Source organism: Pseudomyrmex gracilis, unplaced genomic scaffold, assembly GCF_002006095.1.
Source record: "Pseudomyrmex gracilis isolate BER0280 unplaced genomic scaffold, ASM200609v1 scaffold_161, whole genome shotgun sequence".
NCBI classification, from domain to species: domain Eukaryota; kingdom Metazoa; phylum Arthropoda; class Insecta; order Hymenoptera; family Formicidae; genus Pseudomyrmex; species Pseudomyrmex gracilis.
Genome location: NW_018020745.1, coordinates 1 through 16,458, shown reverse-complemented (window position 1 = coordinate 16,458; position 16,458 = coordinate 1). Strand labels below are relative to the sequence as shown.

Sequence of the window (16,458 nt, the reverse complement as noted above, 5' to 3'; positions counted from 1 at the left end):
TCGTAGTTACATCATGTAAAGATCAGTAAACGTTTGTCAAATAAATAAAACATTTGGCTCCTGAAATTTGTTTATATATTTTGCTTAGCCAAAGAGTCAAGCCTGTTATATTTGAATGATTTTGACGTAACTAGAAAATTATCTCATAGATAAATTTAACCCTTAAGCTGTTTTCTCAACAGAAATTCGTAATAATGATAAATATTTGTTCTTTATTTCTTAACCAGTGTGTTCCAGAATACACTACGTATTGCTACACAATACATAATTGAATACTGTCGGTTAAGTAAAGAAATAAATGTGTTATATTCTTTGTTTGCGAGAGTCTAAGTTTTTTTTTTTTTTTTACATTTACTGAGCGTATAAATATGCGTCTCTCAAAAGCATGCTACTTTCTAAAGAAGTATATTATACGCTTTACACAGCTAAAGGGTTAAATAAAATATAATCTTCTTTAAACTAAAAGTAAACAATATCAAATTACAACTTAAAACAAGAGAAAGGAAGTTTGTAAAAGTTATAATTCTTCATTCGATATCACAGGCAAATGATAATAAAATACAATAATCACACGTTAATTAGCTGCATTTCTCTTTGGTCAATACGTATCTGATAACATGACGTGACTACGATGTAAATGAATAGAATTATTTCGCTTGCACAAAAAAATTTTTCAATTGATTAACACACACATACTTGTGCGTGACACTTTTGTCCGTAAATATTGTTAAATGAATGTGAGTTCAATAGAAAAAAAAAATATATATATAACTGATAAAAAACAAACATTCTTTTAAAAACATAGGATTTAGAAATTTACGTTTTGATACTTTCCCGATGTGTGCAGTTTATATCTGCTATACTTCGTGATCTATACCGCGTGTTTAGGAATGTCATTCTCTGTAGAGATGGTGAGAATCTCATCTTCGTTCGAACTATCCGAGTCAATGACGGGATTTACAACAGCAGCCACCAACTTCTCCGAATGCGGTGTCTTTGGGGTGCTTGGAGTCCAGCTTTGCAACTCAACTGTCGTTTCTGATTTGGGTGATTCATTCCCGGAGACACATTTTTCCTCTATATCCTCCTCCTCCAATACTTTTCTTGTATAATCACTACACTTCTTGGCCGAATCAGCAATAAGTGAAATAATTTTGTCCAATGGTTTTGTCGTAGTTACAATAGATGTGTAACCTGAGGTGCTCGATTTGTTATCTGTGCTATCGGGTTGACTTTCTAAATCATCCGTTTTCTGTGAACTTTTGGATACAGTGTCCTCTCTTGTCAGATCTTGTTCTGAGGAGCACGTAATTTCTGCAACTTGCATTTTTGGAGATGATGGATGCACGTCTTGTTCCTTTTGATTCTCATTTAAAGAAGACTGTGATTTATTCAATTCTGAAATCTTTTTCTCAGAATCTAAATCAATAATTTTTACATCTCGTGCATCTGTCGACGGTTCATTTACATGTGTTTGAGCAAGTAATTCTTGTTGTTGATTAGCATCACTTTGAGCAATTTCGCATAACTGCATCTTATTTTCAATATTTGATAAGTTTGCATCACTTGTTTGTGGTTCCGGATCTTTTATCATGTTCTCAATTATTTCATCAACGCTAAGTTCGGTTCGAACAGACGAAGATACCTTAAGACGCGATATTTTCTCACTCATATCTTGTACCGTCTCATCGCTGGTAATATCTAAATCTTTATTCGTCTCGGTCTCTTCACTCGTCGTTGAATGAGGATGGAAAATTGTTTTTGTTTGCTCCGTTGTGTCAGAAATAATGTTTCTGCCATCTGTTTCGGCTTTTTCTCCAACTTCTGGAATGTTTTTACATTCAGCTGAGAAGACATTTGTTTCTAGTATCGGAGCTTGTTCATTGACATCACTTTGCATTTTGTCTTTGACTATTAAATTTGTATCATTTTTTTGTGATTCCAGATCTGAGATGGTATCTTTTATTGTATTCTCAGTTATTTCATCAAATTTTGAAACAGAAGTCGAAGCTGTTTCAACAGACGACTCGATGGGTATCGCTTCACTTGGATCTTGAACTCTTTCATCGTTGATAATATTTAAATCTTCATTTGTTTCGGCTATAGAAGAAATGTCTTTTGTTGGTGTTGTAATTTCAGAATTTATATCTGTATATTCCATACTTTCAAATGTTTCATTATCGTTATTGATTTCAAAGTTTTCCAAATTCTGATTAATATTATCCAAATTACTGACATTCATTTCATCAGTTTGACTAAAAGTTTGTTGTTCAACTTGTGTGATTATTTCTTTGTCTTCACTTGTTTGTTGGTGATCGAAAACTGTTTCTTGTTGCTCCAATGTATCAGAAGTAAAGTTTTTATCATCTGTTTCGATCTTTTCATTGATTTCTGGAATGTTCTCGCCTTCAGCTAATAGAAGTTCAACGACATTTGTTCCGTTCAAACTTAATCGAACACGCATCGGATCGCCTTCATCTAGAGACTCAAATTGGAACATTGTATTTCCTTCGGCAGCAAGTTCTTTGAATTTCTCACTTGCTTTCGTGCTCCACGAGATGATGTGACTTGGCTTCTCTAGTGTACATCGTTTCGACAGTGCGGGAATATTCACGATATCCTCAGGTAGCACTCTTAGCTCTTCTGTAACCGAACAATTGCCGTAATCTATGTACAAAACTTTTGTGGCCGCAGAAGTGTTATCTGCATTTTCATCACGCTCAATTATTTTGGCTCGATACCAATATCCATCTTCCGGATATATGGCAGCACAGACCGTTCCAATAGCTGGGTTATTCAACGTGAGAAAACTCTCTGCATTTCCCAGACGATCCGACATCACTTCTAACTCATTTATGTCGCTTTCAGCTTGAATCCAAAATTCGTCCGGACTGTAAATGTAGCTGAGTACTACGTTTGGCAAATTCTCTTCACCGAGCGGTGGCAATCTTTCCTCGATAACAGGCAGTTGTTCGCACTTAAGCGCAAGTATATCAGCGACATTTTGACCGTCTATTGTCAATTTTATCACGGATGTTTCTTGTTCTTTTAAAATTTCCAGATGGAAAATTGTTGCACCGTCTGCGGCTAATTTGACAAATTCCTCACAAGCTTGTTCCGACCACTCCTTTATTTGAGGTGGAAGTTCTAGACAGCATTTTCGCGACAGAGGCGGAATAACTGCCAGATCTTCTGGAATAGCACGAATATCGGTGGAAATAGAAGAATTTCCGTAATCTATGTATATGACTTGCGTACCATCCTCATTGTGAGAGACAATTCGTGCTCTGTACCACTGATCGTCCTCAGGATATTTGGCTACGCAAAGTAAACCCTCTTCCGCTTCAGTGACTTTCGAGAACATATCGGCAACTAAAAATCTGTCCGCCATTACTTCTAAATCGGCAACGGATTTCTCTTCCTGAATCCAAAACTCGCTCGGTGAATTCAAGTGACTCACGAAAGCGGAATGTGGATCCAATTCGAGTTCGATTATTTCGTCTACAGGCTCCTGTTCGGTGTTGATTCTTATGGCAAGTGTTTCCTCAACTAGTGTTTCGCTAACACTTTTACCATCTAAAAGTAAGTCTACGCGTTTAGGTGTTGTGTCAGCTAATATCAAAGCCTGAATAGACTGTGCCGACTGTATCAAATTTAAGAATTTGTCGTAAATCGAGTCGCTCCAGTCTTCCGTATCTATAGGAATAACATCGAGTCTACATTTTATTGCCAATATTTCTAGGTTCTTGTGAGAATCCGGTAACTGTCGAATTTTATTTGTATTGTTACTGATTACATCAGTGTTGCCGTAATCTATGAATCGGACCGTTGTGATATCCTCGTCAGCGTCCAACACTTCTGCGTAATACCACAAACCATCGGCGTCGTAAACAGCGGCGCAATAAGTGCCTACTTCCGGTACACCGTCTATTGCCGGAAAACCAGAAACATCTAACTGAAGTTGGTCGAGTTTTTTGTTGAGTAACGTACTTTCATCTATTTTTTGCAACCAGAACTGACTCGGAGAATCTATATGAGATACGTATACATCGAACTTGGACGCTAATGGATCGTGCGTTTGACTTGACAGATCGGATGTACGTTCTTTTGCTATATTTAGCGAGCAGAATCTGTCGCTAATCTTTTCTCCATTTTCGATCAGTTCGACAATCCAATTCTTATTTATATTATAGAAGTTAGCTGTCAAGGTCTTATCCTTCAAATGAAGATGCAACATATCTGCTTGTTCGCTTTGAGAACCAATGAGAGCTACGGGTAACGATGCGTGTACGGTTAACTGGTAAGGTTCATAAAATTGCGATTCTAAAACTTTGAGTGAGTCCAAGGTGACTTCGGTGATAATGCCGTAATCGATTAACAGTACATATGCCGTGGTTTCGTTGTAGCTAACGATTCTTCCTCGTTGCCATTGATTGTTCGTCTGGTTAACTGCGCACAATAGATGTTCTTCTGGTTTCAATGTCTGTGCGCTATTATTATTGTAATATTCGTTAAGATCTTGACACAATTTAATCTCAATATCATTATCCATAAATCGTCGCACCCAGAGATTTGAATCATGATCTGCATATGACAAGAATACTTGGCACGTTGAAGTAAGAATAGGTAACGAACATATGGGTGATATTTTTTCATTGTTGTCTTTTGTATTTATTATTCCGTGACCAAGTAGATCGTACAGTTTTACAAAAAGTCTATAAACAAAAAAATTCATTATCAATAATTAAATTATTTTTGTACATTTGATTGTGAGATAACAATTAATATACAGACCTATTGTCGTTGACTTCTTCAACATGGACTAATACATCTTGTCCTTCGAGGTTCTTCAATTTTTCATCTGCCTCGAACGAAGTTGACACACCATGCAGAGAACACTTCAGTGCTTGATTTTGCATGCTAGTAAGTTCTCCGGGTAAACCTAGAACCTAAATTATCATTTGAACATTTAAAAACAAGTAGAAATCATTGTGTCAAACTGTAAATCTCTTATTAACTAATTTATCAGAAAAATATCGTTCTCTGGCACGATGTATGGTATTAACTTGCACCTTGGCGTTGAGGTATCTTGTAATATTTGCGATTAAAAATAAACTCACGTCATCCAGCACTTCATTGTACGCCCCGGTATCAATAAGTTGAACATCAAACCCGACAGATCGTGAACAGTTGATCACTACAGCTCGCTTCCATGTTCCATTTTCATTAATTAGACAACCAGCGCCAAGACATATCGCGCGAGTCGATAATCGCGGCATTACCTGGCATTATCATAACTTTTCTTTATCAATATAATTCGCTCGAACTTCATGCGATCGACATTAAGGTTGAAGGAAAGATTGCAATGTTAAATGTTACATCTTGGGAAATTTCTGAATATTACGATGACGATCATCACGAATATTACTATGAAACATTTGTGAAGTCAATGTTATGATCACGTAATAAGTACATGATTGTTAATACCATACATCTCGTGCAATGAAATTTTAAGACATTTATTAGTTATATAGTTTTGAAATTAAAAAATGTTTCAGGAGCATACAGTTGCATGTTATCTATAAACTGTTATATGATTGATGCTAAATATACGATAGCTTATATAAAAACATAAAAAATAATAAAACTATTATATATAAATATTTAAATTACTTTTTGTAAATATTTAAATTACTTTTTGTAAATATTTAAATTACTTTTTGTAATTACAATTATTTTATTTATTATATTTGGTTTTATATTGATTCTTTTTAGAAAAGACAAAAGAAATTTCTTCACAAAGAAGATATTTCTTCTAATTATTATAAGCAATAATAGATGTTATAATGATTGCGTTATAAAAATAACATTAAATTTGTTAGAAAATAATAATACTTTTCTAGTCATTATTTATAATGTGAATAACGTAGCAATATGCACAACAGTGTATCTAAATACTACCTTTACTTCATTATTATCCATGTATTTGTTCACAATTTCGTCACACTTAGAGGCCGTTGGAAGCTGCACGTAAAATTGAGCTGCATTGTCTACACTAGAAATTTTCACGCGAAGCGTTTGACCAGGTAAAAGATTTATGTCTACTGTTGGTACAGCGGACACTTCTGTGGTAAATATATCTGTAACTAAAAGAATTACGCATAGAAAATACATAATAATAATAATATAAGATACGTGTATAAAGAAATATATAAAATCCATCGTGCATATTTAACCTGCTTGTATACACACAGTTTATTATAAAGTACGTATATTCATATTGTAAATTGATTTTAAACCAATCCTTACCTTTGTTTGTTTTTGTAAAATCTTGCGGCGCAGAAATTGCAAGACATCTTTGTACTAAAGTGTCTGCCACGCTTTGCCCATTATAAAATAACGAAATTAAGTATTGATTGTCTCTAAGATTATGAAAAGTACACTCGTACTTGTCGGCATTAAAGCAATCATCCAATGCATTAATATCCACATCGGACCAACTTGAAAATTTAGCAGTATCGAGTGCAACGTCTTTCAAAGAACATTCTACTGCCATTTTAGGCAATTCCATAAATTTTTCTTTAACAGGATATAAATCAGATAGTGACACACTTGCGTAATTCCCAAAATCTACATAATGAACTATATAAGTATCTAGCGGATCTTTGTTCATAACTTCGGCTCGGTAAAGAGCTCGATCTTCTGGAAACCTTGCTATGACTATTGAACCAACCTGAAAAAATAAATTCATTGTTTTGGGATTTATTTTGAGAATTATAATTTTTTGTTTATTCATTATATTACACTCATTAAAGAAACAGCAACAATAACAGCGAAAAGTACCTCAATATTTCCTCCTGAATGTTTTTTATCAGGATACGCCGTTTGAATTTCTTTCATCATTACTTTAAATTCGTTTTCTTTATTTAATAGTTGACAATAGAACTTATTCGGATTTATAAACCATGAGACGGTTATATCATACTTAGAGCCAGCCTCGTAAAACTCTGTTCGCCATTTTGAATCAAAAGGAACATAATTTGATTTTGCTTGCAAACTCCTTGTTATTATTTCGAATGCTTTCTGATTTGGTGCAATTTGTTTAGCTTTTGTTAAATCCATGTTTTCTGCCCAAAACTGTTCATTTATATAATTACATGGTTTACCGTTTTCAACCACGTCATATATCAACACTTGATATAGTTTATTTTCCTCAGCAATAAACTCCATCTCTAACCCTTTAATATTTCTCCCAACTTTTTCCATAAAACTTGCAGTCTGTTCATTGCTGAATGTATTCGGTGCCCCAAGCATTTTACAATGTATAGCTTGTATCGGTAAGTTCAAGAACTCTTCTCGAATGACTTTAATTTTCGCGAAGTCAACTGACAATATCTTGCCAGAATCGACAAATTTTACAATTGCGTTATTCTTTTCTACAGATGTGATTATTGCTCTGCCCCATCTACAACATTCTGAATCCAGAGCAACACAACATTTATCGCACTGTATCTCAAAAGTTTGCATTATTTCTCCTCCGTCCGTGTAAATATTACGAATATCATTTTCCATCATTTTGATTAAATTCGAGTTGCATTGTAAATTAACGAAAAAATCTGATGGATTATTTGCATGGGATACAACGCATTTCTTCACACTGCCAAGAGTAATATCAAGTGAAGGAAATTGAACCACTGTAGTACCCAATAACACATTACTTTGGAGTTCTTTGTTAATATCGTTTGTATCCCACTCCTCAGTATTTAACTATAAATGATAATTTGTTCATAAGTTCAATAAATAATACAGTATTAATTTTATAATGTTATTTTTTTAAATTGTACCTGAACACTCGACAAGTTTGTCACATTATCTTCTCTAATTTTAAAATCGTTGTTACTATTGTTATATTCGTTACCTATATTTAACAAGATTTATTAAATAAAAAATTCTAGATTCATATATCATTAAAATTTATATTCTTAACAATATATATTGTATAAATACCGTTAAATCTTTCATTTCTGTATTTATAAGGCTTATTCTTGATAGCAGCTCCTTTGTCAGTCCAGTCTTTTGTGGTTTGTGAGTCATTCCATCTTTCTCCACTGTTACGATTTTCTTCTCGACGAAAACCACGATTAAATCCTCTCTCATGTTTACCACTGCTTTTACCTGAAGAATCTGAATCTTTATCACTATTGCTACGATTATGTCTGTGTCCATAGTTACTGAATCTATTCTCATCAGTTCCTCGAGGAGGTCCTCTACCATCTCTGTTGAATGTATTTATTTCATTCCTATCGCGTCTGTTATACGGTCTATTTTTACCAAATCTGTTTTGGCCTTCGTCTCTGATAAATCGATCGTTTTGTGACTTATCACGAGAAGAGTAAGTATTCCTTTCATATTTGTTATCGTGTTTTTTCTCCGAAGACCATTCATCTTTCCAATTATTCGATTTATTGTCTTGGAAAGTATTAAAATCCGTGAATTTTTTCTTATATCTGTTTGTATCCTCGCTGAAAAAAAACAAAAAAAAAAAAAAATTGATCTTATGCATGTCGCTGTAGTGCATAGAACGTGGTACGTTATGTTAAAATTGTATAAATAATTATTGATAATATATCGTTTGGTTTACCTATGAAAACCGTTTACTGGTATCGTAGACTGTTGAATTTCTCCATTTTGAGATTTCGTAGGTGAATTCTCGTTTTTGTCACAAAATCCAGTATCATGCGAGTTCTCGGTAGTCTTGTCGCAGAACAAGTTATCCAATAGCTGAGAATGAATAGGTTTCGTTGAGTTATCGAACAACTCAACTAATAAACCTTCGGGTTGGGCAGCAACTACTTTCATATAAACTTGTTTTTCGAGCACTAATCTTTCAAAATGACTAGTGACATCTGAATCTTCAGCAAGCGTCTCGTAGCCGTCCAACGCACATTTTATAGCTTGTGCCGGCAGTTTCATTAAATCTGGATGAATTGTGCGAAGAGACATTACAGATAATTCCTCTTCGTTCCCGTAATCAACGTAAAACACTTTAATATTGTTTCCATCGATGTTAGTAATTTCTGCACGATACCTGGAATACAAAATACGCAACAATTATTATTAATTGACAGAATAGCAACATTATTTACTACTAGATTATATAATGTAGTGTTGATTAGATAAATTTAGTATGACTTACCACTGAGATTTGTACAAAGCAGCACAAGGTAACCCCACTTTTAGTGTACGTAAAGAAGGTGCAGTTTTGACATATTTGTGCAAAGCTTCCGATATTGAGTCTAGCGACTGCAATCCAGATTGCAGCTGAACAAAGAATTTTTTACATGATTCTATGTAAGGAACAGATACCATATCATATGTATCTTTCATCAGTTGTGGTAAACGTAAGTAAGTAAAACTTGGTGATACTGTTTGGTGATTTGGTTTTGGAAATGTTCTTTTCAGTATATCCTTTACATTGACACCATTGTCATACAGATCACCATACTGAATCAAAGGCGGACCTTCTGGTGGACGAACATGGAGAACAAGTAACTTTCTGCTTACAAGTTGTTTAAAATATTCTTTCAGCTCTGGTGTAATATGTAATTCATTTAGACCGCTTAATGCAAACCTAATTGACAGTACTTTGGGATTAATATATTCGGGTGGCAATTGGAAGATGTCTGAGTACGATAAAACTGCTGTATGACCGAAATCAACGTAATACAGTTTGCATTTATCCTCCATCACAGACATTACAACCGCTCGACAAAGCACATTACCATCTGAATAAACTCCCAAACAAACTGATCCTGGCAATGGTGGTTCCACTAGCGGTTTTTTCGGATGTCTTTGTATATCGTCCATAAGTTGTTGCAGTGTAGCTACTGTGCTTTTAACTTGTACGGAAAACTTTTGCGGACCGTCTTCTACATGTGACACGCACACTTCATATTTTGTGTCTACGTTTAATACACGGGATTTGAATACAAGTGCTTCTTGCGGTTCAGTATACTTCTGGTAATTTACACCAGAAGAAGTTTTGTGAATTAATGCTTGCGCATTGATATTGGGATTTATATTTTGATTTTGCGTCATTGGAATCATTGTATTCATATTGCCTTTGTTTCGTTGTTGATATGCTGCCATTTGAGGCTGCTGAGATACTTGGAGAGAAGGTTGCATAGCTACTTGAGGCAATCTATGTTGCATACTAAAACAATAAAACACATTGAGTTAATACATGGGAAAAAAAGCATATTTAAAAATTTATAGTTGAACATTTTAAGAAAAGAAAGAAAACATACATATATATATATATTTTTTTTTTACCTTATGAGATATATTATATTACCTGAACATGTCTTGTATGGTAGCTGGTAAAGCCATATTGTCATTTACCAATACCTTACTGAAATCTTCGTTATTGAACCATAACTGTATCAAATAACGATTATTTACCACATAAATTGAGATTTTATATTCATTGTAACACAAATAGCTCTTGATAGTACTGATCATTTCATTGTCCCAGATACCATTTTTAGGTAAGACGTTACTTAATACAAATTCTGTTGCCATAGGCGGTATAGCTTTCAGATGTTCAGCTCCAGGTATACCACTCAAAAGATGAACTTCGTGTGGTAGTACCACCTCTGTATTGCCATAGTCAATGAAGTATACAAGTATCATTCCATCAGAACGTATGTCAAGTATTGTTGCCCGATAATAACCCTCATTTTGAAATTTAGCACAGCATACTTCGCTTACAATTGATTTAGTAACTTTGAGAGGACAACCATATCCTTGATTGAAGTGCGGCAACAGAGAATTTATTAGACGTTCTACTTCGCCAGCAGTACGCTTGTCTGTTTGACCCCATATCTTCAAGAATACATTGTCGGGCTCAATATGTGTGACAAATAGAAAAGCTTCAGAGGGAGTCTGCATTTTGACGCACTCGCTATAGTTTTCTTGTATAGAGAGTTTTCTTTTTTTTCTCTTCTTCCACGTCTTTCATATGTTATTCAATATCTGTAACATACGACAGGCATGTTGACTTACATTGATGGAGACATACTTTCTCCATTTTCTAGTCCATCCCAATAAAAATTAGATTATATATCGCCCGATATCAATTATGCAAGTGCACTTTCTTTTAACCAAACAAATGTTCATAAATTTTTACTTTAAATTGAACGGACAAACTTCGAATCGTGAACAAGTCATCGAAAATGTCGCACCTCTTTCTTTTCAACTTACAAAACCGACAACACAAATCTTCTCTTTCTATAGAGATGACTTTTGCAAGTTAGAGATGTGCGATATGTACACCAAGATACAATAAAATCTTCCAGTGAGAGGGCGCATAGCTTTCCCCTAACCTTGTCGTATTTTTTTTTTCTTTCAACTATCGGAGATCATCTAAACAGGCTGTTTCAAAATTTGTTATTTAACTGGTTCCGATATGCACTAGCTTTTACTGAAAATCTATAATATGTGTGACATGAATTATAGATTTGCAATACACCAGCAGTAAACATAAGAATTCGGTCGTTATTGCGAGCGTTGATGCATTTTGATGCGTGTAGGAGTCAATTAAATCTAAGATTGCAATAACGATCAAGTGGAATCTAGGCCGTACCTACAACGACGGAAGCATAAAAATTCTAGAACTAGATCAACGCGATTGGTATGAAAGTTCTGCAACACAAAAGACTGCGAAGGAACAACGAGGGAAGCATAAAAATTCTAGAACTAGATTAACGCGATTGGCATAAAAGTTTTTTTTTTGCAACACAAAAGACTGCGAAGGAACATGGAGGGGAAGAACCCTACTCTCCCCTGAGTTTTATTGCGTCATGTAATACTTCAATAAGTGTTTCCACTCACACACGTAATTTGTGACACATCTTGTCACCGGTAACTCAGAGGGCGGACTTTTGTAATCAAAATATTTTTCATAGTATTTTATAAACTGCGTAATTCTTAAATTTAATCGTAGATATCTAACGTTTTTGTCACGATGTGACTCGACAACGACCTACGGAATATAACACTTGTTTCTTGACGATCGCATATATAAATACGTTTTTTTATGTATAAAAACATTATAAACTACTTTAAATTACATTTACTTCAAACAAAAATAAACAATTAAAACAGATATCAACTCAAATAACGATACAAATATGAGAAACCTAGAACATATGACAAAGACAAAAAAAAAAGTATTCTCAGAAAAACAACGAATTCTGCTGATACTTCAAGTTATGGTGGCTCACAACAACACAAAGGACTAAAGTATCAAGACTTGTATAAAGTTACATTATTTAATACAAATACATTCGATTTCATATTTCCGCAAGCAGTTTTATTGAGTAAATGAAATTTCTCTCTGTTTTTCTCTTGCCATCGATCTATCTACATTAAAAACATTGCATATATACGCGGCGATGCGGTAATAACGAGAACTGTTTACACGAACAGAACTACATAAACACAACGTAAAAAAATTCAACTGTCCATGAAGTAGCACTTACTTGGAATTCCGATATAAATTTTTCTTTTTCGAAAAATTTTACTTTCTGTCTCTCTTAATCAACTAATGTTAACTAACAAACATTTGATATCAAGCTTCTCATACATACACGTGCAAAAGTCACGCCGCTACCACCATTCTAGACGAAATATATGCCGCCAAATGCCGTTCTTCAACTACCGCCACAGTGTTATATATAAAGGCCACTTCCATAATGCGCATTTGGTACGTCACAGATCACGTGATCAATCCAAACAGATCCGTAGCTGCTGATCAGGGTTTGAATTTTGTATAAAATAAATTTTGTTGGATTTCTTTGAATTGTTTTTCATTAGATATGTTTTTTTGCACATTTTCATGTGTGCCTGATTTTTTTATTAGTACATACCTCTTATCTAAAAAGCAATAGAAACGTTTTTATAAATTATTTATCCGTGCGTTTTGTGTATTTTTTTTTTGTTTTCAAGAATAATACACTTAGTAAATTATTGAAGAAAATCTTTTATTTATACATGTAATACAAGAAAATTATATAATTCAAGAACTCTAAACATCATACAGATTACAGTTTATTCAAAACTAGCATTTACTACTTATTAAGTATTACACTTGATCTCTTCTCACAAGAATAAATCTTTTTCTTCTATTATATTCTTTTTTTTTCCATTCGCCATTCTAAAAGGCGTGAACACATTTTTATCAGAAATTTGTAATGTTTAAGAAGACTGTAATGTTTCTTAATTTATATAACTTATAGTATTTATTATAGTTACATATTGCTACAATATTACACTAAAGTTAAACTTTTAAGTACATTAATTATATCTCAACAAGTAATTTTATGTATATATATATACTATAAATTATAAAGATTTATATATTTGCAAAATAATATGCTTTTAATGACAATTTTACTAATGAACATACTGTTTCGAAATTATAATTTAATATATATATATATATATATATATATATATACATATAATGTATATAAACATACATATATATATATATATACATATAAATTTACGTATATATAAAGCAGAAAAAGAATGTGGTTATTGAAAATAACTATTTAACAACTCAATGGACTTAGTATACATAAATCTTCGATTATGCTTGTAATTGAGCAATGTAGTTTGCTAGATTAATAGTTTGTACATTATATTCTACTATAGCAAACATAATATACAAACATAAAATAGAGAGAAAAAAGTTTTGCGTAATATATTATTCTTATTGAGCTGAATAATAATATATAAAGAGTTCGAAAATGAACTGGAGATTCACAAGCACGATTATCACTCTCGTACGTGTATTTCAGATTTGTAACTATGAAAGAGCGGAATAATCCGCAATCGTTGCATCCTCCGTATCTTCTTCAAGTTCGGTATCACTACTTAAAGATAAATGTTCCCTCAGTACTAGGGAACGCATTTGTTCTAACACCTGATGCAAGGAATCTGATCTCTGATCTATTCTGTCATTCAGCGGCGTGGCGTCACCACTTGCGGTCCCACCAGCGGGAGTTTGAGGTGTGTTGCTAGGTGGTATAGGAGTATTTGTGCCATCTCCTGTACCTGTAAACACAATAGTTCGTATTCGACAAAAAAAAGACTTAATCAAAATGTGTCTAATTATATTCATAATTGAGAGCATTTATGATAAATTTTATTTGTGTAAAATTTAAATTTATTATATCAATCTTTTATACCCATGCTATCACTTGCAGGACTAGCTGGCCGCTCCGCACCCCTTATTTCTCTAACAATCTCTTCGTCCTGCACGTTAAGTCTTAATCCAGCAACTCCTTTTCTTGGAACGTTATACAGATCTCTCTTAATTCTCCTTCTCCTGGAAGGATCATTTCTGCGCAATTGTAGCATCGAGCCAAAATCGGCGATGTAAAGGAATCCTGCAATAAGCAGCTCGCAAGTCCTTTTACCCTGCTTATATGCAGTTTCCAATTCGATACTCGTACGCTGATCATATTGCCACCAACCTGGAAAGAATCGGTTTGAAAGCCCATACATCATTTATTATCTCACAGAGAAAGAAACATTGTGAATTTTATATGAAAGTAAAAAATACGTTATTGAAAATTGCACACAGTTGGGAAAATATAAAAAGAAACATATCTTTTAGTTACGTAACATAGTTTTATTATGAAAATGTTACTTCTTTTATATATTAAATCTTAAACTTATACATTATATATTATATTCAAGTTTTTTTTTTATGTATAGACTGTTACATCAGACTTATAACGTAATATAATCAAATTTAACAGTACATACATTTTTTAATGCAAATATTCTTGTTTATGGAATGCTTTATTGTAATAGTTGTACTATTAACGTACAATTTTAAATGTTTAATCGTGCAAATATATAGTTTCTTCACATCCGTCAAATATAAATTTCAAATTGAATCTTTTCATTTTGTCTTATAACTCAACAAGCTATTTAGTTTTTACTTTTCATTGTAAATACATTATTGTACACCCGAAACACCCTTGCAAGGCGCATCTTTTCTATCACGTTTGATATTACGTTTGTAACGTGGATTGTATTTTCTATACTGGCATTTGTTTTCAAAGTCAATTACATAAAGCATGCCACAGATCAAAAGTTCACACTGTGTATCCCTTAGTTTGTAAATAGTCTCCAGATCATTGCTTGTCCTTGGATCATATTTCCACCAACCTAAGAAGGGGTTAGGATATCAACTTATGCATGTGTGCACACCTGTACTCATTTTAATCTCAAAAAAAGAAATATTCACAAATGTGTCCTGAATGAAAATAGTAAACTTTGAACAAAATATGATTGTTCAAGTGAAAATAATAATTAATATCTTACCATTTCGTCCTTCATAAAACCACTGATATTCTTCCTCTGGATGATCTGACTCCTTCTGAGGCTCTTCAATCTCTACCAGTTGAGGTCTTTCGAGAAAATCTGGTGGAATCTCATGACGACACATCGGACATCTTTTACTTTGATTAGCAACACCTTTTACACACAGATAGCAGTATATGTGATTGCATGGTAATTTTGCAGGATGAATGCAAGGCTGCAGACACACTGCACATTCTGGCAAAACAGTAGAACCTAGAAGAACAAATCACAGAGATGTTTAATGTACATCACATATAATTTAAGAAAAAATAACGATTTAAATTTGCAAAATTTGCTAGATCATTTTTTGAATAAATTCCTGAATAAGACTCTGTAGTTACCAAGTTATAATGTATAATACTGCAATATAATGAATACATTTTATATACAATATATATATTCGAAAAATTTACTCAACATAATAATCAACTAATCGCCTTCAATTACTTACCTTCTTTTTCTTCTGTATCTTTCTCCTTAATACTTCCGGATTTGTCCGGCACGTTGATCTTAGCTTGTGCCATTGCACACGACAAAGATAAGCTTAGAACCGCATCAACGTAAACTAATCCAGACTCGTTGGATTCGTCCTTTTGCGTCCTACCTATCTTGTAAACAGCAGCATGTGTCCTGTCGCTATTCGCGATTCGCAATTGACGGCCATGTTGCTTGTTTATGGCGTGTCAGGGATTCTCAACTTTGTGTTCACCGTGACGTAAGAAGAAAAATTTGTATCATTCCCGAGATGCGCAATGTTTGAATCAGAGTAGCCTCAAGTATGAAAAATGTGAAAAGCAACTATTTTCACGATGTGCAAAAGAGATTAAATTAGGTCATACGTTGTTAACATTATTTGGTTTGGTTTGGTGCATATGTGGCTCAAAGGACCGACTCAAGATAGTCCATACGCCATTCTAAGCTTGAATAGTGATTTTCTTGGTATGTTCACCGTAAACGGTTGAATGGTTGATTTCTCCAACTGGAGTAACAAAGTACCCCAGAGAACTGCGCAGATCT

General features: G+C 33.7%; 2 protein-coding genes across 6 annotated transcripts; both read right to left on the bottom strand.

Annotated features, from left to right (window-relative positions):
* Positions 1-311: 311 nt before the first annotated feature.
* LOC109857491 (maternal protein tudor) lies at positions 312-12,718 on the bottom strand. 5 transcript variants are annotated; one of them, XM_020433825.1, is made up of 12 exons: positions 12,651-12,718; positions 10,355-11,034; positions 9,197-10,213; positions 8,642-9,088; positions 8,008-8,522; positions 7,845-7,918; positions 6,844-7,767; positions 6,310-6,733; positions 5,962-6,146; positions 5,121-5,282; positions 4,795-4,949; positions 312-4,715 (listed from the first exon to the last, which is right to left on the bottom strand). In XM_020433825.1, the coding sequence occupies exons 2-12, from the start codon at positions 10,948-10,950 to the stop codon at positions 872-874; spliced, it is 8,343 nt and encodes a 2,780-aa protein (XP_020289414.1). In that variant the 5' UTR covers positions 10,951-11,034; positions 12,651-12,718; the 3' UTR covers positions 312-871. The 5 variants fall into 5 exon arrangements, with proteins under 5 accessions (XP_020289414.1, XP_020289413.1, XP_020289415.1 ...); XM_020433824.1 differs by having other exon boundaries at positions 12,543-12,707; XM_020433826.1 differs by lacking the exon at positions 12,651-12,718 and adding an exon at positions 11,244-11,413.
* Positions 12,719-13,581: 863 nt separating this feature from the next.
* On the bottom strand, positions 13,582-16,445 carry LOC109857497 (E3 ubiquitin-protein ligase RNF146). The gene is made up of 4 exons (XM_020433839.1): positions 15,893-16,445; positions 15,403-15,654; positions 14,256-14,543; positions 13,582-14,121 (listed from the first exon to the last, which is right to left on the bottom strand). The coding sequence occupies exons 1-4, from the start codon at positions 15,963-15,965 to the stop codon at positions 13,874-13,876; spliced, it is 861 nt and encodes a 286-aa protein (XP_020289428.1). The 5' UTR covers positions 15,966-16,445; the 3' UTR covers positions 13,582-13,873.
* Positions 16,446-16,458: the final 13 nt, after the last annotated feature.